Source organism: Gambusia affinis, linkage group LG16 (genome assembly GCF_019740435.1).
Source record: "Gambusia affinis linkage group LG16, SWU_Gaff_1.0, whole genome shotgun sequence".
Classification (NCBI taxonomy): domain Eukaryota; kingdom Metazoa; phylum Chordata; class Actinopteri; order Cyprinodontiformes; family Poeciliidae; genus Gambusia; species Gambusia affinis.
The window spans coordinates 3,666,380-3,689,272 of record NC_057883.1 but is presented as its reverse complement, the minus strand read 5'-3'; the positions used below and the strand labels follow the sequence as shown (position 1 = coordinate 3,689,272).

At 38.6% G+C, this 22,893-nt stretch overlaps 1 protein-coding gene across 2 annotated transcripts in view; it reads right to left on the bottom strand.

The window, feature by feature from the left end:
- Nucleotides 1–21,608, bottom strand: part of slc4a11 (solute carrier family 4 member 11) — a 140,447-nt gene extending 118,839 nt beyond the window's left edge. The window contains exon 1 of one of the 2 annotated variants that reach the window (XM_044142792.1): nucleotides 21,241–21,608. In XM_044142792.1, the coding sequence (XP_043998727.1) occupies nucleotides 21,241–21,301 (61 nt within the window). In that variant the 5' untranslated portion in view covers nucleotides 21,302–21,608. The remainder of the gene's footprint in view (nucleotides 1–21,240) is intronic. The other variant, XM_044142795.1, reaches the window with a different exon arrangement.
- Nucleotides 21,609–22,893: the final 1,285 nt, after the last annotated feature.

Genomic DNA, 22,893 nt, shown 5'->3' with positions numbered 1-22,893 from the left:
ACCAGCATTGACAGATGTCATCACCTTATCATTTTAAGTGAGTTTGCACTGGATTAAATCCATATGCTCGGGTCTGATATTGTATTTTATCAGACCCGAGCGGCGTTAGAGGTCACTTCGGCATGCCGCCACGCCCACCTGCTCCATCAAAGCCGGTCGGGGCTGGAATCCAAAATACACCAGAAAGTCTTCTGTGTCTGGAAAAACTTTCAAGTTGATTAGGTCAAAGGTGTAAGATAGCGACCGTTCCCAGTAAAACATGACACTTCCTGTTCTCAGGGGGCGTGGCCTGAGTGATGTCATCATTTGACCACAGGGTCTTTTGGGTCAACCCATGATGATCAATCACTGAAAGTTTGGTTCCTCTGAGAGTTTTACTGTAGGAGTTATAAGAGTTTTATGTTTCATGGCGAATAGTCAAAGTTTGACACATAGCCACGCCCACATACTTTAGTACGACAATTCCTTTGATAACTTTTCACCTTTCATGCCTCAAGTGTGTGCTGAGCGATTTTGAAGTCTGTATCAGAAAAACTGTAGGAGGAGTTCGATCAAATACAAAGGCTGTAAACATCAAAAATGGGGTCAATTTTGGAACTTTATTCCAAAATGGCCGACTTCCTGTTGGGTTGAGACCATGGATCCAAGAGACTTTTTTGTACATCAGGACAATATACAGATGTGTAAGAAGTTTTGTAATTATAGGTTAAAGCATGGCTTGGCCGGTCATTTAAAATTTTCTAGGGGGCGCTATAGAGAAATTAGGCCACGCCCACCAAATTTTATTATGGATTCCTGTCTTGGGGTGGATAAAGATCCATCCTAGTGAGTTTGGAGAAGTTTGGCCCAAAACTGTGGAATTCAGAGCCAAACGTATGACAGCGGCGTTAGAGGTCACTTCGCCACGCCGCCACGCCCACCTGCTCCATCAAAGCCGGTCGGGGCTGGAATCCCTTATACAGCCACATGTTTCCTGTCTGTTAACACAGTTTCATGTTGATTAGTTCAAAGGTGTAATATAGGGACCGTTCCCAGTAAAATATGACACTTCCTGTTCTCAGGGGGCGTGGCCTTAGTGATGTCATCATTTGACCCCAGGGTATTTTAGGTCAACCCATGATGCTCAATCACTGAAAGTTTGGTTCCTCTGAGAGTTTTAGTGTAGGAGTTATAACTGTTTTGAATTTCATGGCAAGTAGGTGAACTTTGACCCCTGCTAGCCCCCCTTCAGCATACTCAAAAAGTCACCGTTTTGATAACTTTTAATCGGCCATGCCTTATGATCAGACTGACCGAGTTTGAAGCCGATCAATCGAAATCCCTAGGAGGAGTTCGATCAAATACGAAGGGTGTAAACGGCAAAAATCGGGTCAAAATGTGACCTTCGATCCAAAATGGCCGACTTCCTGTGATACTTGGACTATGACAATAATTGTAAATTCTGAGCGTCTTGGGGAGCTCTACAACTGTACCAAATTTCAAGTCTCTACGACAAAGTAAGTGAATAGAAAAGGGTCTTTTGAAAATTTCTAGGTGGCGCTGTTGAGCCATTTTTTTATTGCGATTTTTTGCAACGACCTTAAAATCGTAAATTTTAAACAGTCTCTATGCGTCCGCCAAATTTGGTGAGTTTTTGAATATGATAAAGCCTCCAAAAAGGCAATTCATTTGGGTGGAAGAATAATAAAGAATAATAATAATAATAATTAAAGCTGCAAGCAGCCTCGTGCGGCCCTCGCAGCAAGCGCTGCTCCGGCTCGCCGGCCACCGCGGAGTTACAGCAGCCGCGGAAGCTCTCGCACCGTTTCCAGAGCAGCGCCCGCTCGCCGCTGGAGAACCGTCGCGAACCTTTCCCGCCCGATCGCCCGCCACACGACACCTTGAATCGTTCGGCGCTTCCCGGCGACTCACAAAAATCTGGCGCAGATCGGTCCATTTCTGGCGGAGATATAGCGGATGGATTGACCTAGGCGCAGTGGAGTCAAATTACATTTCAAAACATTTGAGCTCTTTAAAGGTTACCACAGGTCTTACATTTCAAGTTTGGTTCCAATCGGATCATCCATGTGTGATTTAAAGACAATCGTATGAATATGGCGAGGGTCTGACATTCGCCATCTGGCCACGCCCACACTGTTCAGCCAGCATTGACAGATGTCATCACCTTATCATTTTAAGTGGGTTTGCACTGGATTAAATCCATATAAAAAACAGCGAACAGTTAGACATACTGCAGGAAAAAATGGTGACTTTCTGTGGGTAGTGGGTGGGGCTAATGAACTAATCATTCTATCCAGGTGGTGCAGCAGCGGCACATCTAAAGTCACCAGGTTACTCAGAACCCATCCAAACACAGAACAGATGCTTAGAACAGATAATGTGCCAAACTTTCTCCAGCTGAACAGAAACAAAACTGAAGTTATTATCTTTGGACCTAAAGAGGAACAATCTAGAGTCAGTGCAAAGCTTCAGTTATTACAACTAAAATAAGCAATCAGGCCCGAATCCTGGGAGTAGTGATGGACACTGACCTGAACCTTCATAGCCACATAAAGACAGTCACAAAGATGGCCTACTATAACCTGAAGAACATTTCCAGGATTAAAGGACTAATGTCTCAGCCAGATCTAGAGAAACTCATCCATGCGTTTATCTTCAGCCACATTGATTATTACAACTGCGTCTTCACAGGTCTGTCCAACCAATCAAACAGCTGCAGCTGATCCATAATGCTGCTGCTCGTGTTCTCACTAAAACCAGGAAGATAGAGCACATAACACCAGTTTTAAAGTCCCTCCACTGGCTCCCTGTAGCTCAAACAATAGACTTTAAAATACTGTTGTTAGTTTATAAATCACTGAATGGTTTAGCACCACAATACATTAAAGATTTGCTGCTGTTGTATCAACCTTCCAGACCTCTCAGGTCTTCTGGTTCTGGTCTGCTCTCCCCAGAACCAAATGAGGAGAAGCAGCATTTAGCATCTATGCACCACAAATCTGGAACAAACTTCAGAAAATTGTAAAAGAGCTGAAACACTGACTTCCTTTAAATCTAAATTAAAAACCCACTTGTTTAGAGTTGTATTTGAAATGTAATAAATTGCAAATGTATTGACAAAACCTGACTTGATGTTTTGTTTTGATTGTTGATTCTATGTTGCATTGTGTTTTTGTCTTTGATTTGGTGTAAAGCACTTTTAAATGCCTTGCTGCTGAAATGTGCTTTCTTTAACTAGGAAGAAAGTAAACAGATCTCAAAGCAAAAATTAATCCCTTAAAGCTCACATAAATGCTGAAGAGCCATGGCATTAAAATTAAAATTAATTTAAACTCTAATTTAAACTCTAAGAATGAGTTTAAAGTTCAATCAAATCATTGATTTTTATTTGATTTGATCAAAATCAAAACAAATTTTGTTTTGATTTCAAACAAAATCCGATTTGAAAAAATAAATAAAAAATTCACTGTGAAAATGTCAAATATTTACAAAAATATTTTTTATAATTTAGAATTACAATATATACTGTAAATTTCTTAAACTGATGTAAAAATATTGCAAACAACAGTTTTACAACATTATTAGCATGAAAATTAAGGCAATTCTTCATTCGTTTCTATGCAATTTTTGAAAAAAACATCATAAGTCAAAACAAGGGAGCTGCGTTAGCTTGACTGTCAACCGTCATATTCAACCCTTCGAGGGTGGGGGGATGGAGGCGTGCGTGCGTGCGTGCGTGTGTGCTAAAGATCGAGCCAGAACCGCACACAGTAAAAATCTCTGCTGGGATCCAAACCGCTCTTAGAACTACCGGAGGTTCAAATTCTGCTTATTCATTTTTAGCTTACAGAAAAAGCACCAAATAAACAAAACCGAACTGAGAAATAAGATTTAAGCTTTGGCGTGCGCTACGTACAAGATGTTTTGACAGAGAATCTTTTTTTTTTCTCCACAATTTTGTTAATTATAAAGATGATTCAATAATAAAAATATCAGAAATTCTTCTTTTCTTACTTCAGGGAAAATTAATAAGCAGAGTGCAGCTGCAGGCGCTGCTCTCCGATAAAATCCTGCATGCTTCTGTGCACGTAGATAGCTTAGCTGCGTTAGCTTGACTGTGAACCGTCATATTCATATTCTGTTCTCTAGTGCTAATAAGTGATATAAACGCAAATATAGGAGATGGAAATGTATACTTACATAATAAAAACGCACATGCAGACGGGATTAAGGAAGGATTGATCGTTAATGTTATCCGTGGAGGCTATTTTTATCCCAACGAGCCAGCAGAAGTATCGAAAACAACGTAACTGTGGAACTACAAAATACACAGATGCATCTTTGGGAATTGCAGTGGTAAAAATGTACACATAGTCATGTATGGCGTGATAGTGACACCAAGTGGTTAATATCGCCATTACAGCACCTCTCTCATACTGTGTAATTCTCGCCTTATTCATGTGTGGCGTAACAGTGACACCAAGAGGACTTAATGGGAATAACATATTTTTTTTCTAAAAAATCTAAAATTACAGAAAATCCGTTGAATTTAGAATATGGCTCCCAGAGACTTTTTTGTTCGTCCTGAAAAGATACACATATGTACCAAGTTTGGTAATTCTAGGTTAAAGCATGACTTGGGGCTGATCATTTAAAATTTTCTAGCCAGCGCCATAAATACATTAGGCCACGCCCACCAAATTTTATTATGGATTTCTTTCAGGAGGTGGATAAAGATCCATCCTAGAGAGTTTGGAGAAGTTTTGCCCAAAACTGTGGAATTCAGAGCCAAACGAATGACAGCGGCGTTAGAGGTCACTTCGCCACGCTGCCACGCCCACCTGCTCCATCAAAGCCGGTCGGGGCTGGAATCCAAAATACACCAGCATGTCTTCTGTTTCTGGAAAAACTTTCAAGTTGATTAGGTCAAAGGTGTAAGATAGCGACCGTTCCCAGTAAAACATGACACTTCCTGTTCTCAGGGGGCGTGGCCTGAGTGATGTCATCATTTGACCACAGGGTCTTTTATGTCAAACTATGATGATCAATCACTGAAAGTTTGGTTCCTCTGAGAGTTTTAGTGTAGGAGTTATAAGAGTTTTATGTTTCATGGCGAATAGTCAAAGTTTGACACATAGCCACGCCCACATACTTTGAAGTACGACAATTCCTTTGATAACTTTTCACCTTTGATGCCTCAAGTGTGTGCTGAGCGATTTTGAAGTCTGTATCTGAAAAACTGTAGGAGGAGTTCGATCAAATACGAAGGCTGTAAACATCAAAAATGGGGTCAATTTTGGAACTTTATTCCAAAATGGCCGACTTCCTGTTGGGTTGAGACCATGGCTCCAAGAGACTTTTTGTACATCAGGACAATAAAATGTGTGCCAAGTTTCATAATTCTAGGTTAAACCATAGCTTGGGGCTGATCATTTAAAATTTTCTAGGGGGCGCTATAGAGAAATTAGGCCACGCCCACCAAATTTTATTATGGATTCCTGTCTTGGGGTGGATAAAGATCCATCCTAGTGAGTTTGGAGAAGTTTGGCCCAAAACTGTGGAATTCAGAGCCAAGCGAATGACAGCGGCGTTAGAGGTCGCCACGCCGCCACGCCCACCTGCTCCATCCAAGTCGGTCGGGGCTGGAATCCCTTATAGAGCCACATGTTTCCTGTCTGTTAACACAGTTTCATGTTGATTAGTTCAAAGGTGTAATATAGGGACCGTTCCCAGTAAAACATGACACTTCCTGTTCTCAGGGGGCGTGGCCTTAGTGATGTCATCATTTGACCCCAGGGTATTTTAGGTCAACCCATGATGCTCAATCACTGAAAGTTTTGTTCCTCTGAGAGTTTTAGTGTAGGAGTTATAACTGTTTAGAGTTTTGCATGAGTTGGTGAACTTTGACCCCCGCTAGCCCCCCTTCAGCATACTCAAAAAGTCACCGTTTTGATAACTTTTAATCGGCCATGCCTTATGATCAGACTGACCGAGTTTGAAGCCGATCAATCGAAATCCCTAGGAGGAGTTCGATCAAATACGAAGGGTGTAAACGGCAAAAATCGGGTCAAAATGTGACCTTCGATCCAAAATGGCCGACTTCCTGTGATACTTGGACTATGACAATAATTGTAAATTCTGAGCGTCTTGGGGAGCTCTACAACTGTACCAAATTTCAAGTCTCTACGACAAAGTAAGTGAATAGAAAAGGGTCTTTTGAAAATTTCTAGGTGGCGCTGTTGAGCCATTTTTGTTGCGATTTTTGCGACGACCTTAAAATACGTAAATTTTAAACAGTCTCTATGCGTCCGCCAAATTTGGTGAGTTTTTGAATATGTTAAAGCCTCCAAAAAGGCAATTCATTTGGGTGGAAGAATAATAAAGAATAATAATAATAATAATAAGAAACAGTACAGATACAATAGGCCTTCGCAGCGCTTTGCTGCTCGGGCCTAATTACATATTTTTACACTTAAGTGATTATTCTAAATAACCGTTGAGTAGCTGTTACCACTGACCATATAATTGCTCTATTTAACATTTAGAAAATGAAAACATAAAAAAAACTTGTTTTTCAAGAAAACGTTTTGCTGCAGGCATGAAGTGTGTTTTTTGGCTGTATCAAAATTGGTTTATTTCGCAAACCTGCGCTGGAAACACTTTACACATCACAAGTCGCATGAACAACAACCAGTTGTTGCCACTGCTGCAAACTACAAAGAAGAAAATGACAGGAAGTAGCTGGAGGACCATGACACAGGGTGATTTTTTTAATGACATCTTGTGTGAACAAACTTATCTATATGATCTTAATTACATTTCTCATTTAATGGAGTCATCACAATTGCAAAATTGTATTTTTTTCAACATTAGTGGAATATTGAGTTTTGCACACATGTAATGGAAACACAACCAGTGTGTGCATTTGTATAACAAGGAGACTAATTTTTGTGACTAAACTGCCTAACGTTTGAATGCAATTAGGCCTCAAATTCTCCATATCAGGGCTGCTATGTTTGATTTAAGCTTTTCCATCAGGATTAACTTTATGAAGCTGATGGTATTAATTAAAACAGTACGGGTTTAATCCCCAGTTAAAGTATGAAGCTGTTGGTTCTAACTCATCAGCTAAATTTTTGTTCCTATTTAGTTCAGATGATGGAGAACCATACCTTGTTTATAATAACTATGCAGACGACAGAAGAATAATTGAAATTATGTTACATGTCTTGCAGACTGTTGGTGGTTTTTCTCCTCAGGTTCAAAATGCAGGAATTTTGAAATTTTAAGGTCTGAATGGGTAGAGAATTTGAAAAGACTCAGGTCTACCCGATGAAAAAGCCTCACCTGTGGCTCTGGGCTCTCCTGCTCCTAGCAGATGAATGCTGAGTACAGCAGTGCTGCTGCTCTGGAGAATTGTCTTTTGTTTAAAAGTTTGTTGTGGGAGTTTGAGGAGTAGGTACGTTTTTCACACGGAGGTTCGTTTCTGTTAGACGCGCTGGATAAGTAGGCTGGTGCCACAGACGTAATGTTTTTAGTCAGCCTTTTTGTTAGCTGAGGATATCAAGGCTTTTTCTTTGTTTTTCCATTTAGAATAGATGTGAGATAAGCCATTTTTCATTTCTTTGATTTGGCACAATCCAACAATCTCTTTCTCCCCCACAGTTTATGAAACCGTTTGAGACTTTTTTTTTTCCTTTTATGCACCACAGTTCAAGATACAGAGCCACAATAGAGAAAAAAAGAGAAAAGGCTGTGTTGTGGATATATGAGGGAACAAGTGTGACTGTGTGTGAGGTTTTTGTTTTTCCTTCACTTTTACAAGAACTTAGTCAATTCGTTGTGGTTGTTCTGTAACTCTCCCTCTGTCCAATCACTGGTCTTAATGGCATACATTGAAGGATAACAGAAATGTAGCATCCAGTGACGAGGGGTTGCAGTGAGTCGCCATTGTGGCTTTTAAATCTGGTCAGAACCAGAAGGATCTGCCTTCTCTAGGTGACAGAAACAGAGACATGGAGTGTTGCCAGGGAAATAAACATGGACCAATCAGCAATGGGGTCATGCCTCCATCAAGAACTCCAATAACAATCGTTTGCTACAAGCTTTCCAAAGAATTTGGGTGAAGACTGTAACTCCATCCAAAACGTTTTTAAGACTTTGGTGTGGAGTTTTTCCACTCTTTCTAATTTCTTTCCAATAAAAGACGACAACATGACATTCAACTTTCTAACTCTGCATCACCACTTGACCATACTCCACTGTTATTAATGAGTCATTATGTACAAGACATCCATAATGGAATGGGTCAGACTCAGAAAGAGGGGAAGTAGTTATTGTTTTTAAAATTTATCTAATCAATTTTTTATTTTTATTTTTTGGATAAGCATTGTCACACACCATGAGTGCAAATACAACACTCAGTGAACTAGAGGCTAATTCAAGTGTCCTCATCTAATCCATTAAACTCAGTTCAGGTGTAATGATAAGTACACTCTACTGAGACATCAAACAGCATATAGCAGGACATGATTTCCCCCAAATATCAATAAGAGCAAATGATCAAATAAACTCAAGAAAAGCAAGCCTGCAGTGGAGTTTACAAACCTGCCTGAAGGGCCAAAATGAGGTCCGGAGACTGAAGTTGCATTTGTTTCTCTCACAAAACAGAAAAAACAAAAAAGTCACGTCTCATTATGGCGGTGGCCTACGGGGGATCTTCAGGTGGTTTCAGTGAGTTATAAATTCAGCTGGAAAGAAAAGGAGATTACCAGAAAAGAAGTAAAACCTGAAAACAAACTCCCAGAGTGTCCTCATTTCTCTGAAAACTTCTGAAAGGTTTTAGATTTCTACAATAGTCAAATGCAATCGGTTAGACTGGCCTACAGCCTACAGACATTAAACCTGTTCTCTGACATGTTGCACACACTGTGCTGTTTGGTTAAAGTATTATGGACATCATCTGTTCAATACATGCAATAAAAAGACATCAAAAACCATTACCTCTGTGTGTTTTGCTCTGTGTGATCCAGCATGTACAGACAAATATATTTAACTCAAACACAACATTCAACCATCGCTAAAAACTAACCACCACCTACGTGTTGGCTTGCAGAAAAGAAAACAAGTCAGAACATCTGGAGACGATAAAGGAAGAGCTGTCATTCACTGCATTCATGAGTCATGCTTAGCAATTTGAGAAACAAGTTAACATCAATCCCAATGAAATATGAACTTTTGGGCTTCTTAGGCTGATCCAGCTCTCTGCGTAACGCTGCGTTGCTAGTCAGGCCACCAACAGTCAACCTCTATCAACTACAATCTAAGCTCAAATCAGAGGTATTTCTTTAGTTAAGCTAAAGGAAGAATAAAGATGGCTGCAAAGTGCTGAGGCTGCTGATTTCAAGCATGTTATGTCACGACAAACGACTGTCAGACAAATGTCGCCGTTAAGGATCATTCCCCGTTTGTTATGACTGCTAGCTGCTAGATGAAGCAACATTCACCGTGAAGAAGACCAAAACATATTTATTGCGAAGCTGTTTGGTTCTGAGTTTGTGGGTGACAAAGTTATACACCTCCAGATGTCTACAGGCTTTCATCCGCTGTTTGCTGTTTTAAGAACCAGGTGGTCAGTGATGTCAACAGCCTTGATAGTCAGCAAATCTTCAGGTTTATTTCAAACTCTTTATGGGATATGGATCACATCCAACATATCTAGTCATTTATATTTCCTATCTTTGTGTTAAATGTGGAACTAAAGCGCTTCAATATGGAGTCTCTCCAACAGATTCCTTCACCGAGATTATACTTCCTGCCCTCCATCTGAAGTGACCACTGAGGTGCCAAAATGTAACGTTTATGGCTTGTTTCATGATTGATGACTATAATCTTTTTATGATGTTAAATACACTAAACTGTCTTGTTGCTGAAATGTACTATACAAATAAATTTGACTTAAACTTTTGCATCATCAATACCCATTTAGATTTTTATTGGCTGGTCTTTGGAAAACAGATATTCTTCTCCCTATCCACCACATAAAATCTCTATAAAATAGATGTTAGTAGTTGTACTGTGACAATATATGAATACTTCCATAATGTGCTGTATATGGATTTATTTCTGTTTGTCACAGTAAAGTGTTACCTTTGCTTCTTCTAAAATATAATCCAACAATTTGCCATCATCTTATTTACAAAAACTATTCTAACTCTCCTCACAAGGCTGCCTTAAAAAGTTTGATCTGTTTGCTGGAAATTATATCAAGTAGAATTCAGCCACGTTTAGAGTGGTGGAAATTATGTCACAACTGATTTGTAGTCTGGTACAGTACGACGCTGCTGCTGCTGCTCCTGCTGCAGTGTATGTGCCGTCCTTTTGTCCTTGTGCCAGATGTCAGGATGTGGTGTGTACGACTCATTAGGATGTCAAAATGCTCCTGTACTGGTAAATCTATTTATTTGGTGATTTGGACACCAAACGACCCATCTGCTCAGGTAGCTGCGTCTACATCAGTTGAGATATAATGGTGACACTGCGTAGACAATAATGATGCCCAAACAGCCACGGCTATTGCCTCAGTGAGTCATCAATCAGTGAGGGAATCCTGCTCGCTCCTTTTGACTAGGGACAACCTGTATTAGAATTATGACTGAGTGTGTGTATGCGGCGACACGTTGTGTGTGCTTATGTTTCACCAAAACCTCGCTGTCTGGCTGTGTAGGCGGCTTTCTTGTCTTTCCATCTATGGGAAGATGTCTATTTAGTCTCTCCAAGTGTGTCTATTAGCAGATGTAGCTGTCAGCCTTCCTGTCGGCGTGTGTGTGTGTTTGTGCGTGTGCCTGTGAGTGTGTGTGAAAGGGTCTGTCTGTCTTTTTATTTTTTTTGTTCAGTGCAGTCTTTGTTGTTGTTTATGCTGTAGTCTGGCACAGGAAGAAAGAAAGGCACAGTGATAATCACAACACTTGGGAATAACCAGTGGAGGAATGAGGAAGGAAGCAAAAGAAGAATAAAAAAGGTGATGGAGGAGAGGAAGAGAAGGTCGAAGAGGAAGACGGGAGACAAGCGGAGGAATTGTTTCTAGTCAAGTTGCTGCATGAAGCTATCAGAACATAGTCTTCCAAGATTCCCTTGCCATGTGTATGTGTGTGTGTGTGTGTGTGTCTGTACAAAATCCTTAGCAGTGAGCTGAAAGTAATGCCAAGGGGAAGAGGGCATATTTCAGGTCACAAACTAGCTACAGATTTAATTTGGGAAAGAACAACTTGATTATATTCTCTAACGCAAAAACAGCTCAGGGAAATGCAACTAAGAAGAAACAGGTACACACACACACACACACACACACACACATTACCGTAGCGATGTAATGGCACCTGCAGTTCAATGTACAACCAGATGGTTGCTAAATAAGAGCGGATTCAGGTGTTATTTACAATCTACGGCTACACAAATTGTTGCTGAACTGAACTTTCTTCAATATCACTTTACATCTAAACATAGATTTTTAGAGCAACAGACAAAGCACTCACAGTATTAATATTTGTTTCAGTTTAGATTTGTGTTTGGAAAAATATGCTAACATTAGATAATGGTTTCACCAAACCTCGTATGCTGTGGCAAAGCAGCATATAGGCTCATTCAATAATAAACTTTAGAGGAATGGCCCACCCAATGTACATTTGTGCAACACAAAAATTCCAACTTCAACTAATCTGTCCTGACGATTCAAATAACATAAATGTCTGAATTTGAAGAAGCAAAATGGTCAAAAGTAGAAGCTAGAAGAAATGTTTTCTACTCATGTTTTCTCACAGCACAAGCTCTGGCGTGAAATATTTCTGAAGCATGAGTTTTTCTAAATTTGTTCTTTTCCATGAAAACTACTTTCATCCCGGACTTGAAGGGGCAATCAAATCCGTTCTTCTTCTGCCTGAAGAATAACAGATGATTAATAATGGGCACTATAAGAAATTATTCCAAGTCTTGGGGCCAATTTTAGCAACCTACTTTGTTAGATATTGGAATCTAACAATAAAGGTCTGCAATGAATAACAAAAACTAGGATACATACAATTTGAAAGTCAACCTTAAGATGTTAGAAAAACAAATGGAAAACATACAGTTGGATTCAAAAAAAGAAAGAAAAAGTCAAAATGTCAAACCACAGACATGCAGCACATACTCTTGAAGGATTACTCACATTACAACACACTACTTAAGTTTTTTTTAGTTTTTTTATTTTAGATTTATATGGCAAGCATAAAAACAAGACAAGGTTTTGGAAGTCCCCCAATTCTATTCCTGGTGACAGAAATTATTCCCAGACCATGAAGCTACTTCCACATTTCACAGTATGAAGGGTGTGTTCAATATTAGTTTTCCACCAGATGTAACGTTTTGCATGTAGGCCACAAGAAACTTCCTCATCTTTTTTGTTTTATTTCTTTTTCACATTTTTTCTGTGAACCCATGAGGTTCGGTGTCAATTTTAAAACAATACTTCTCATGGTTTTCTTCCAGCAATGGATTTCTGATCTTTGCTTTTGTATATACCAGCAACATTTGTGGCGTGTATAACCAATAGTAGTCCTGTGACTTGTGGGTCCTCTAGATTTAACATGGGCCTTATGGGTCCTACTCTGGTTAAAACAAATTGTTTAGTTTTCTGACCAAATTGGGGGAAACACAACTGCAATCATTTATTTTTATATTTAAATGAGTAAAAATGTGAAAAATCTGTACCCAGTTTTATAATTATGCTAAACTTTGTGACTGTAATGAGATAAAATGTTACAAAGTTTGAATACGTTTGCCAGATTCAGTTACAGTGATTCATCCATTTACACTCTAAATTAAAGATGAATATTTTCTCAGAAAAGAAAATGAATCACATCCCCAATAGAGATATTGTAGCCCAGTGATATTTAGCATAAGCATAATCTAAACAACGTAAATACCATTGTCTTTTGGGATAGATATACAGTACAGACACACTGCCCTCTACTGGAAACTGTAGTCACTCAGAACACTGACACTACTAAAGGTCACCATCTATATGATGTTTCTTTAAGAGTTCATCTCAGCTAACTCGGTATGGAAATGAGGAGAAGGTTAAGACCAGAATCAACCCTAGAAGAAGCACTATAGATGCCAGGAGTGTTTCCTCTACTCAAGTCCCTTTTCAGTACAATGCACATCCACACAAAAACACACAGCACTCAGCCACACACGGGAAATGGGTTTTTTTTAACGTCACATGGCCAATCCTCTGTTTTGGAAATCCCTTTCTCTTAGACAAAACAACAACAAAAACCAAGCTGATCAAAACACAACATCAAAAACTTCATTCTTGGTTGGATACAGATCTGGATGTTTGAAATAAGACAAAAAGTGGCTGTACAGCTAATTCTATATAAAAGCATTGAGAGCCATTCTTATTGTTAATAACATTAATAATAGAGTGTGACAGTGTCATTAATCAGTGGTAGGGAGAAGCAGATTTTCTCTATCCTCACCAAAAAGATAAATTTATTATGCAGTTCAAGGGTCAAGGTAAATCCAATAACACCGCTTGTGCATTTAATGTTATCTGATGTGTTAAAAAATCTAATATTGAATTGAACCGACATACAATTTGGAGGAAAAATATAATTTCCTGATGATCATTATTCAGGTCAAGAGGAGTTTTTCATTTTAAACAGCAGAAACTGCCAGCCCCCAGTGCAGGAGTGACTGTCACCATTATCAAAACAGATCAAACTGCCTCATTTTCAAAAGAAAGTTAACCTTCCCTCTGCTTATCCAGGGTGACTTATGAAAACATGTCACTCTGCAGCCGGCTTTAAAATTCTGCGCACCTACAGGGAGCATTAAAACAGCAATAAACTACAAAGGGCACCTTGCTGTATTGTGCTCTAAGCAGGAAGACAGCAAAGACAGTTGGTGGACAAACACTGGGTGGGATTTCCTTTTCTCCTCACTGGCTCCTGCCTTCCATTGTCCATTTTCAGATGCTGGCTGAGTGCTGCTTTCCATGGAGAATAATAAAATGTGTCTGTCATCAAATTGTACACTGCGACAACACACACCAGCGCACGCACAAACACAGCCCTACACAAAACGCCCACGAGTTGGCAATAACACACCGACTGTGGTGACGATTCAAATGTGTACATTTTTCAAATGTAGAACCAGAGTTAGTTGGTGATTTGCATAATTTTAATAAAAATGACAAGTGTTTAGAGTTCAAATGCATAGTTCCAGTTACAACTCAGTTATCAAATATTGTTGAACAATAATAATCAATCTAAAAAAGAAACGCCAGTTCAGCAAAGTCCTGTAAATATAATAGTGCAAGATTGCACGATAAAGCATATGAAATAAAGAGGTATAGCATTGCAGGTAACTATGAAGCAGCGTTTTTATCAGCGGTTTTCTTGCGCGTTTAGCGGGATCGCATTAGAAAGGGTTGATGGAAACGACAACATTTAAAATAACTTCATAGATGTTTTTACACTCAAGGCGGTTCTTGCTTTTTTGGAAAAAGAGTTCATGCTCTACATGGGAGATGAAAACACAGTTGCAGAAGAAGCTCTAACATAGTGAACACTTCCATCCACTGGTGGGTCAGTGCCTTACCAGAGGCACAAAACTTGGCAAATTTTCAAACCCTGGGCTTCTGGCTCAGATGGGATACATTTTCTCAATTTTTCTGGGATATATGGTTTTCATACTAGCTTCCACCTGCAGCACCTTGTTTATTACAGCAAGACGTATCCATCTGCCTGGTTGATTCACTCCAAACCAGTAAATTGAAGTATCTCTAATATGCATTCTCTTTTTAGTGACATTTTTAAAGTTTGCTCAAAATGAACATAACTGAGTGGAAACATGGATTATATGACATTTATTTTTATGGATTATGCTCAGAAATATTTTCTTCTATGATTAAAACTACAGTGTAATAATACTGCATAGGTATGGGCCATTTACTGGTATCAGGGTTTGCCAAAATAATTTTCAAAGTTGATGACATTTTCCATCATCACCGATGGTTTAAAATTATTTTTAATGAGTTGCAAGAGAAAGTGCTGAGGTGACCAGAGTGAAACAAGACTTATTTGTAGTAGTGGTATAAAAACTAAAGGAGCGCCGCTCATCACATAAGTTAGTGCAGCTTTAGGAAATATAGTCAGCAATTTATAGGTTTTAAGAAAAAAGTAGACAGAAGCAATATTGTGTAATTTGCTTTGTTTTATTGTGTTTTTACTTAAAACTAATGTCATCATACTGTGAGAATCCGATAGCTGCACATGCCTAAATCTATAGCTTTCTGGTGTTTTAACATCAAAGTTGTTGCAAAAAAAGAAGAAATAAATGACTAAAATTAAAAGAACAATAAGATTTTATTTATACAAAATAATAAAGGAAACCTGAATTTTCCTAAAGTTGAAATGAAAAGAGAAGGTCACTGAAATCATTGTGCTAATGTTTTAATCAGATTATTTACTAACGAATGTGGCAGATTAAGTTGCAATAAAGTTAAATTGTTAACCACAAAGCTTTAATTAAGCCTCCATTAATTTAACTCTGAACAAACATGTTCATTAGATTTCAGCAGATAAGGGTTTCTAAAGGCAAATAAATGAGCTGGAACTTAACTGACTGGCCAATGTCGGCGCATTTGAGCCGAGTGATTAATGACTTTGATAGTAGCTACTTACTTTCATCACACTCTCACCACACAGTTGTTAATGAATGACACTCTGACAACAATTAACATCGTTATCAAGCTCATCCAATGCATCCATGAACATTAGAAACACACTAAGGTTGTGGGAAAGAGTCAAAAGAGTCTTTTTTTACCCCTTTTGATCAGCTGCTAACAATAAAACGACGACCAAGTACACGCCTTGAGGGCTTTTCAGTTGTTTTACAGCCATTACAGAAGACAGCCTGGGTGGAACTCATCGTTTATCATCTCATTATAAAATTAGACCAAAAAAAGGACCACTGTCGTATGAAAATCAAGCTTTTTCTGGACCAACGTTTCAGGAGCCTTGTTGTTAGCATTAGCAGCTGTAAACATTAGCATCATTTGTATTCTCTAGAGAATGTAGACTCGGCCCTTAATTCAGATTTTCTTAAGGCTGCCATTGTAGAGAAGTGATAAAGCTTTTTTTATGATTGGTTTTACTAAAACTCAAATGTAATCTGTCGCACTTATCTAAAGAACTTAAAAGAATAAATTCTGGAGACAAAAACAGATGTTTCTCCTGCTAACAGTACAAACAATAAGACACTGAGCTCAGGGTTGCCAGGTCTGACCGACAGCTTCCAGTCCCAAAATAACGTAAAACTCACCCAACAAATTCCAACCTTTAGTGAAATTCATGTTGATGGTACCAGAGAGCGATAGAGATAAATATAAAATCTTGTGGCCCATGAGTCATCGACTGCATTCAGACTTGAGACAATTCATGACATTTTTCGTTGTCCTTCATAATATTCTGACCAGAACCAAATCCCATTGAGGCTCTTTGAACACAATGAGGCTTGAGTTTTTTGTGGCAATATGTCCTTTCTAATAATAATATCGCCCTGGGATTTCTGTTTTACAATTCGTGTACATAGCAGTACTACTACACTTGATTAACCAATGACAAATCATTGATGATGTCACATTCGACAGATTCCAGAGATTTCAAAATAAATCAACTAGTAAGATAAGTGCAATAACATGGTATTTCAGTACGAGTTTTGTGTTTTTCAGAAACCGGCCCAACCTGGCAACACTGATGAAGCTTTCCCTCACGTCTGGCACTGCTAGCTGAATTCATATAATAAACATAGCGCATATAAAGTTGAGAAGCAATTCAAAGTTTAACATTATCGAACTTTGCAACATCATAAGATGCCATAGAGTTTTACTTTCTGCTGTGTTTTCTGTGGACGTCACGCTTATTTACGTACCAACGGGTTAATAGACGCAGCTGGTCGATGCGCTCCACAGGAAGAAAGTTCTACAAGGTTACTTAGTTCATCAGAAATCCAACTCATGCCTCTTGTTTTAATTTTTGTTTTAAATTGAAAATCCCCACCACATTAGGATGAGGTGATGAAAAACCACCTCATCCAAATGTGAATACTTATTGAAGAAGAGGAGCTTTTAAATCAAAACTACCGTTTCCATCAAGCCAATTTATTTTGCGTAATTTTAAGATCAATGGAAACTCAGCGAGTGATTGAAAGCTTCCAAGTACAAGACTGAGCAACCTTGCTGTAATATTTCCAGCCTTGCAGTGTGCTATCGGATGAAGTCGACTCAGGGTCCTTTTACAAATATTCCCAAGGTAAGAAAGAACTGGCGCCCTGTGGCAGATGGCTCCTTTTTGCACCCAAAGAAGTCGGGTACAAATGATAAAACTGGCCAGGGACTGAGACGACCAGCTGCTGCCATGTTTGAGTCTGTTGTTGTAGGTTAATTAAAAAGCTAAATTGCCTCTGTATCACATCTTTTTTTTGTAGCTTCTTGTACTTTTTGAGTTCCAACTACATTATTAAACATTTCAACATTATTAAAAAAAACCTTAGTTTGAACACCAAACTGTTTTCTCAGCGCTGATAGCTTTTAGGCATGCCGACAAAATAAAGATATTAGATTTTGAGTTGCTAATGGGATGAAAACCAGTCTATCTACCTGGAAATCATCTATAGTTGATGGGTTCACCTCTAGACTGTATACAATTCCAAATTTGGCAGCTAGAATTTAGGAATGAATTGTGTTTAATTTTGTTGTTACCCTTTAAAAAATATTAAGTATATAAAACCTTCCAATTGGAAGCAAAAAAGGGGGATCAAATTTAATATAAGGCATATTTTGTATTTTTTGAGAAAACTCTTAATTATTAAAACAATGATATTTGAGCCGAACACTTTTTTAATGCTAGCTGCACAGCATTAGCAGGGTTATGGGTGGACTCTTTGCAGTAGGTCAACATGTACAGCATGGCGTTAACAGCGTCATAGATAGAGGCTCAAATCCCAAAGGAAGCAAAAACAACATGGATGCACTCTCAACTCCACGAGGAGCTCAGGATGAGAGTGCCAGCCAAATGGCATATATATAAAAAAGTGGTAATCCTACAATGACAGGCAGTTACACAATATTCAATGGATGATGTAAAAAAAAAAAGAAAAAAAAAAAAAGAAAGTGCATTTAAGGGGAAATTCAAGGTCAAAAAGGAAGGAGAGTTTAGAGAAAGGCTCAGAACTTTGTGGCTCAACATTAGAGTATTACATGATGAGCTAAAGCAAATGGGAGGTCAAGAGGTTAATAGTTTGAGCCTCAGTGACTCGTTCAAATTATAAGCCCCGGAATATTATATAAGAAGCTAAAAAAAAAAAAAAAGAAACAAGAGAAAGCGGCTAAAAACCAATAGTTTGATAAACTGTTACTTCAAAATAGTTTGTTTTTTTTAAAAACAAACCTGCACAATTAAGCTTATTTTATGTTTTATATATTATTGTCGATACCTACATGTTCTACTCAAAGGTTGTTAAGTTTAGGGGAAAGCAGGGACATTCTTAAGCATGATGATGACAAGCATAGACATCCATCCATCCATCTATCCATCCATTTTCTTCCGCTTATCCGGGGTCGGGTCGCGGGGGTAGCGGCTTCAGAAGGGAGGCCCAGACTTCCCTCTCCCCAGCCACTTCCACCAGCTCCTCTTGAGGAATCCCAAGGCGTTCCCAGGCCAGCCGAGAGACATAGTCCCTCCAGCGTGTCCTGGGTCTTCCCCGGGGTCTCCTCCCGGTGGGACGTGCCCGGAACACCTCACCAGGGAGGCGTCCAGGAGGCATCCTGACCAGATGCCTGAGCCACCTCAGCTGGCCCCCCTCGACGTGAAGGAGCAGCGGCTCTAGTCTGAGTCCCTCCCGGATGACTGAGCTTCTCACCCTATCTATAAGGGAGAGCCCAGCCACCCTACGGAGAAAACCCATTTCGGCCGCTTGTATCCGCAACAAGCTTAAACATTGGCTATGATCCACATGCTTTTTCACTAAAATACATTTCACTTTACATGTGAAAGCTGCTCGTTTCAATCCATTTTGGACAGATGACACTGTTTGCTTTCCTTTGGTGTTCAATATTTGATCCCCTGCGATCCGAGTTGTGATGAAAATTTCCAAATTTGCCTGGGATGAAAACTTGTGTGGATGCAAGAAATGTGTGCTCTTTTTCTGCTTGGGACTAATCCGTCCTGAACTCAAGCTAAATTGCAGAATATAGATCTTAAAGGGGCAATATTATGTGTTTTCCAGAGGCATGGTGCTGTTTTATTGCAAAAAAAAATAAAAAATAAAAAAATAAAAATAAAAATCAAGAAACTATGTTACTTACAGTTGTTATAAAATCGCGATGTATATCAAATATGACTCAAAAGAAATCTGACTGATAAATCTGGTCAGGGAAGCTGCCAAGAGGCGGACAGCAGCACTAAAATACAAATCTCTGCCAACTACGTACAACAACAGCCTCCTGTATTCTTCACTCTGGACTGAGGCAAAGTATACAGAAAGAAAACTCTTCACCATTTTATAAAAGATAACATCCAGTCCTGGCTAAAATCTCTCAAAACCTTGTCAGTGATTGGGTTATGGCTGATGAAACCAAACCTTTGGGCTGCAATTCAAAAATGGGTTTTGGACTAAAAGCATTCCATACTTCAACTTAATATGACTATTTTCATCCAGTCAGTAAAAACATGGTGGACGCTTTGTGTTGTGGGGTTATTTTAATTAAGATATATATTTTTTGTTTTCATCATTATCAATTAAACTGGTCATTGCCTTCCTACACATTTCCATGCAACTCTCATTTCCTTCAGAGCTGCATCTGGACTTTCTCCCATAGACTTAGATTCCTCTGGAAAAATCTCTACCGGGCCAATCAGAGAAGAAGAAGAAGCTATGAACAATGATGCTGTTTTCTGCACTTTTGAAATTGTGGTCTGGCTGTAGTTTTAGTGGAGGAAGTGAACAAAGTCGTTCAGTCCATGCTGGCCACACTTCCAAATATTAAACTTAAATAAACAGCCATCTTGTCTGCCTTGGCACCTCTCTCTTCACAGTGGAGGATGGTTGTTCACGTTGTAGGCCATTTCCAGTAAACTTCACAGCGTCAAAGTGATGCATCACATAAGTCAAGGACAAATCTGAAAATGTTCAGTGGCTCAATCCATATGGATTCCTATGGCTCTGACATTTAGCAATTTTAGGTTTTCAAATTCCACATAATTGATACATGAGTTAATGCTAAATTAGCCCTTACAAGTGCCAACTTCAACAATCGTGTGAAAACCTTTATCCAAATCTTTACTCTAAAAAGGGATTAGAACGTTTATGCTTCAAGAGAGAATATTCTATGTTGCTATTTACCGTAGTGATTAAATGTCTTGCAGTAAAGACTCTCCTTCTGTTACATGTCAATTAACTGACATTCATCTATTTTTTTTTTTTTTTAAATCAAGCAAGTGAAAGTCACAACTTCTCACAGATTTCAAGGCATTCTGAAGGACATGAATCACCCCGCAGTTAATCTTATAAAATGTTTATGCAATCTCACTACTTCACCAATATATTTGAAAGTTCAATTATTGGGTATTTCAAAGATCAAAATGTTTTTTTGATAATTTCTTATAATTGTTTTTTAAAATCAAACATAGGTACACTTACTTAAGGAAGCTCGCTTACCCAAACATTAACATACAAAACACAACTAAATAAACTTTGGACCATTTATCTGGGAAATGTTCTGGTGACTGATATAAATTAGCTCTAGGAAATTAAATCACAAATTGGGCCCCTCATAATCTTATACCGACTCTGGTTATCTCATACTTCAACTTAATATGACTACTTTCATCCAGTCAGCAAAAATTAACACTTAATTAGACGTCATATTTGCCTTAATGAAGACACTTTATAAAGGAGTAGCATGTATTCTTTCATGAAAAAAGTTCATTTTTAAGGAAGTAAATTTCAGGTGCTTTTACTTACCTGCATTCGGCAACACAACAATACATTTTGCAAGTAATTAAGAGGAAATGCGATGGTTTCAATTTATACAAATATACAGAAATAGTCGAAGGGTTGTTCACGGGCCAAAATAGGTAAGCAAAAGAAAAAAAAAAAAACATGCTGCCCAATTGACAAAGGTGACTACCTTACCTTCTATAAATCGATTTACCGTCACTCCCCTCATCTCGCCATCTTCCTTCGCAGTTTTCATGATGTCCCCGTCTTCCAAAATACGGCAAGAATAAAATAAAAAATAAATAAGTCCTTCGCTCTTTTTATTTTCCAGTATGTGACTAAACAGACGCGCGACTTCAATTCTGCCGGTACATCAAAGTGAAAGTAACGGGCGCGTGCTCAAATTAATCACCGGTCATCTCCAGGTGTGGGTGACAGCCCGCGCCCAAACGGTGCCAGAACGGTACAGTGACCACGCCCCACCGCGAGCACTAAGAGTGTCCACCCAGCCTGTCGCCACAACAGGAAAAGTTGCCTCTAACTTTTGATTTGACGGGACTCTTTAGATCAGCTGGATGTCACGGTATGTGGAGCAGGGCCGGTCCCAGGTTTTATGCTACCGTGGGCCAAAGGTTACGCCAATACAATGAAGAAATTATTTGTCAAACAAAAAAAAATCACAGTATACTATATATTTATACTAGATGTGATTATATGAGTAAATGTCTATGAATACATAAAAATGTATCTATAAATATTTAAATATAAAAAATCTATACAAAATTAAATATTGTTTTCACAGTCTTTTCCTTTAGTTGACACACATTTGCCAGATTTTACATCCTCAAGTCTTTTTGAATTTACCACCAACTTAACTCCCCTATTTTTAGGCAGCTCCACACATTCTCCTTAGCAGTTCTTCTCCAGCTCCAACAGGTTGGAAGGGAGACAACTATGCGGCCATTTTCAGATCTCTCCAGAATCGTCCAATCAGACTCAAGTCTGGACTCCAGGAAGTTCACACAGTAGTTCTGAAGCCATTCCTTTGAGATTTGGGGCATGTGTTTTAGGGTTTCCCTGATGAAAAAAAAATTAAATTGAATAAAACAAAAAACATCTCCCATGTCTGGAGTCATGAGCGCTCTGATGTGTGTGCTTTTCCAAACCAAGTCCTATCAACTGAATTTCCCTCAGGCAGACTCACCTTAAGCTGCAGAAACATCTCAGTGATAAGTGGAAACAGCTCTGCTTTTTTGGTTTTCTATCGTTAAATAAATGTGGAATTCACTCAAAAATAAATTCCACATTGTCATGACGGAGCATTTGTGTGTATAAGATTGAGGAGAGTGACTAATTCAATACAATTTGAAATAACGACGCAACATTAAATGTGGAAAAAGTGAAGAGCTTTCCGGATGCACTGTATGTGGTTCAGGTCTGGAGAGTAGTTTCAAAGTACTTAAGTGTACTTTTTAACAAATATTTTTTAACCCTCATTTTAACTGTAATAATAGTCAAATTGTTCAATTTAAATTCCTTCTGGGTTATATACACCGTGTTCCAAATTATTATACAAGTGATATTTTCTCAGATTTTCCTAAATGGTCAATGCAAATGATGGTCAGTATAATTTTCAAGTCATGAACTGTTACAGCATGAATCAAATTTTACTGAACAAAACTCCCCAATGAGAACAGGATTTTTTTTTTCAAAATGCCCAATTCCTATTTATTATGCACAGCAGATTTTCTAAACATTTTATGGATTATAAAGAACAGCAAACGGTCATTCTTTGAATGAGCATCATTAAGTGGTCACATGTACTAAAATAAAAGTTATTTCAATCAA